This window comes from Mustela nivalis (genome assembly GCF_964662115.1).
Source record: "Mustela nivalis genome assembly, chromosome: X".
Taxonomy (NCBI): Eukaryota; Metazoa; Chordata; class Mammalia; order Carnivora; family Mustelidae; genus Mustela; species Mustela nivalis.
The window spans coordinates 43,882,324-43,884,785 of record NC_139040.1 but is presented as its reverse complement, the minus strand read 5'-3'; the positions used below and the strand labels follow the sequence as shown (position 1 = coordinate 43,884,785).

Here is a 2,462-nt window from a genome sequence, read left to right as displayed (position 1 = left end):
AAACGCCCAGGAATATACAAAGAAGGGAGAGCCACAGAGCCCAGACAGGTGCAGTTAAGAAGGACCCGGCTCGGGAATCCTGGGTGGTTCAGCCGCTTTAGCGTCTGCCTTGGCTCAGGTCATGATCCCAGGGTCCTGGGATCCAGTTTCGCATGGGACTCCTTGCTCTGCGAGGAGCCTGCTTCTCCCTCTGCCTGAAGCTCCCCCAACTTGAGCTCTTTTTTTTTCCCCCTCTGGCAAATAAATTAATAAAATAAAAAGGACCCGGCAGCAGAGGGGAACTGCGCTGGCCAACCGGCTGTGCGCCACCCTGCGGGCAGAAGCCCGCAAGGAATGGGGGCGGTGCCACTCGCGGTGACGAAGGCCTCACGTGAGCCGCCAACGCTGACTCGCTCGCCTCGCTGTAGCGTCAGAGCCGGCCTTCGCTCGCTCACTTCTCGGTGTCTACACCCGGTGGCCGTGCGGGCGCGCGGGCCAGAAGCGGTCCCCAAAAGTCAGACGCGGAGGGGAAGCAGGTAAGGGACCGGGAGGAGGGGGAGCGTTCCCTGGTCTGGGTGTGGGAGAGCCCACGCGGCCCGCGGAGCCCTGCTGGGGGCCGGCTGCCCCGGAGCGAAGCGGCGCAAGGACCGCAGCGCTCGCAGCGCTCACGCCGCCTCGCAGCCCGCGTTTGGCCGCAGAAAACAGTAAGCCGAGGGCTGGACGGCGGTGAAGCGACGACCCTTCGGAAACACCTGCCTCTTGCACTCCCGCCCCGCCCCCGTCCTTCTTGGTGTAGAAAATGGTGGTCAGCACGGGGGATGGGGCGGCTGGGTGTGGGGGCGAGGCGGCCGTGGAGGGTCCGGGCGGAGCTGGGTAGCTTCGGGTCGGCGGGGAGCGCTCGGCTGCAGCAGCCCCCGCTGTCCCCACCCCGGCCCTCCGCAGGTGTGCAAGTCTAAGTGTCACGGCGGCGCACTCTCGGTGAGAATTGGGAGGAGGAGACTGCAAGGATAGGCCCAGGTCGGTGCCGGGTACAGTGTGGGGGGCGAGGGGGAAAATATGGAAAGCCCTGAGACCCCAGATTCCCTCCTCCCCCGCGCCCCCCGCCCAGCCCGTCCTCCATCTTGATGCCTTGCAGAGGCCTGGGCAGAAATTGGCAGGGAAAATGGTGGGCTTTGGTGGGGAAGGGGAGAGGAGCGACAGGGAGGGAGCGGGGGAGGGCTCGGACCGGGATCCCCCTGAAGAATGCAAGGAGCCTCTCCGGTGGGAAAGTAAAATTTTCAAAAGCCTTTGAAATCCTGGGCTCTGAATTTTGAAAGGTGCATAGTAGGGCCTCTGTCCTCGGTGCTGATCGTCCCACCACCCCACCCCCACCCCCCAAAATAGCGCTTTTCCTGGTCTCTTACCTCCTAGGAGCAATGGCGTCCAAACAGAAACAAGTGGTGAAAAATGTCAACATGGAAAATGCCCAGCAGGAAAACGAAGGAGAGGAACAGGGCCCCGTGCAGAATGAAGAGGGATCACGCAATTCGAAAGTGGGTGAAGGCCAGAAGCATGGAAAAAATGTCAGGCTGGGGCGAATGAGACGACTTGTCCCTAATTTTCGGTGGGCCATACCTAGCAGGCATACTGATCACAATGAAGTGGGAGGTGAGGAGGAAAAGTTTGTAGGGCAGATGATGGAGGTTAAGAGAAAGACTAAGGAGCAGCAAATGAGACATCATAAGCGCTTCCAGACTCCTGAACCTGATAATCATTATGACTTTTGCCTTATACCTTGAAACCTAAGGTTTTCTCTGAGGTTGTTAATGTGGCCTCAGCTCTACAAGCTTGTAGTTTTGTGATTTACTTTTTCTGTAAAGCTTTTGGTGTTTCCACTTAACAGTTTGTAATTAAGTATTGTTTTGTCTCAAGTGTAAAATTTTCTGTCCAGTAGGGCAATTTCACTCAGTTTTAGGAAAAACTATTCCTTTCATAAAGTGAAATTAATAAAGCAGTTTAAAAAGTAATCTTCCACTTTCACCCTAGTCTTTATTTTTTAATACTCCTTTCCTCTTCTAGCTACCTGGACTCAAAATCTCTAGTCTTTGTTTTCTGTTGTTGTTGTTCTCATCCCATGAGCAAGGATAACTCATAACTCAACATCTGATATCATTTTAAATATGTATGCCCTACTGTTTTTCAAGGAGTATGAGTCCACCACTAGAATAAAAACACCTTGGGAGGGGGACTTTCTAAGAATGTAAAACATCTGGCTTCTATCCTCCAGACCCACAGATGGGCACTCCAGAATCTCCATTTTTAACAAACTTTCCAGGTAAATCTAATGTACACGGGGCGCCTGGGTGGCTCAGTGGATTAAAGCCTCTGCCTTTGTCTCGGGTTGTGGTCCCAGGGTCCTGGGATCAAGCCCCACGTCAGGCTCTCTGCTCAGCAAGGAGCCTGCTTCCCCCAATCCCTCTCTCTGCCTGCCTCTCTGCCTACTT

General features: G+C 55.0%; 1 protein-coding gene across 1 annotated transcript; it reads left to right on the top strand.

Annotated features, from left to right (window-relative positions):
* Positions 1-365: 365 nt before the first annotated feature.
* BEX4 (brain expressed X-linked 4) lies at positions 366-1,982 on the top strand. Its single transcript, XM_082718465.1, has 3 exons — positions 366-515; positions 922-996; positions 1,390-1,982. The coding sequence occupies exon 3, from the start codon at positions 1,395-1,397 to the stop codon at positions 1,755-1,757; it is 363 nt and encodes a 120-aa protein (XP_082574591.1). The 5' UTR covers positions 366-515; positions 922-996; positions 1,390-1,394; the 3' UTR covers positions 1,758-1,982.
* The last annotated feature ends 480 nt before the right edge of the window (positions 1,983-2,462 follow it).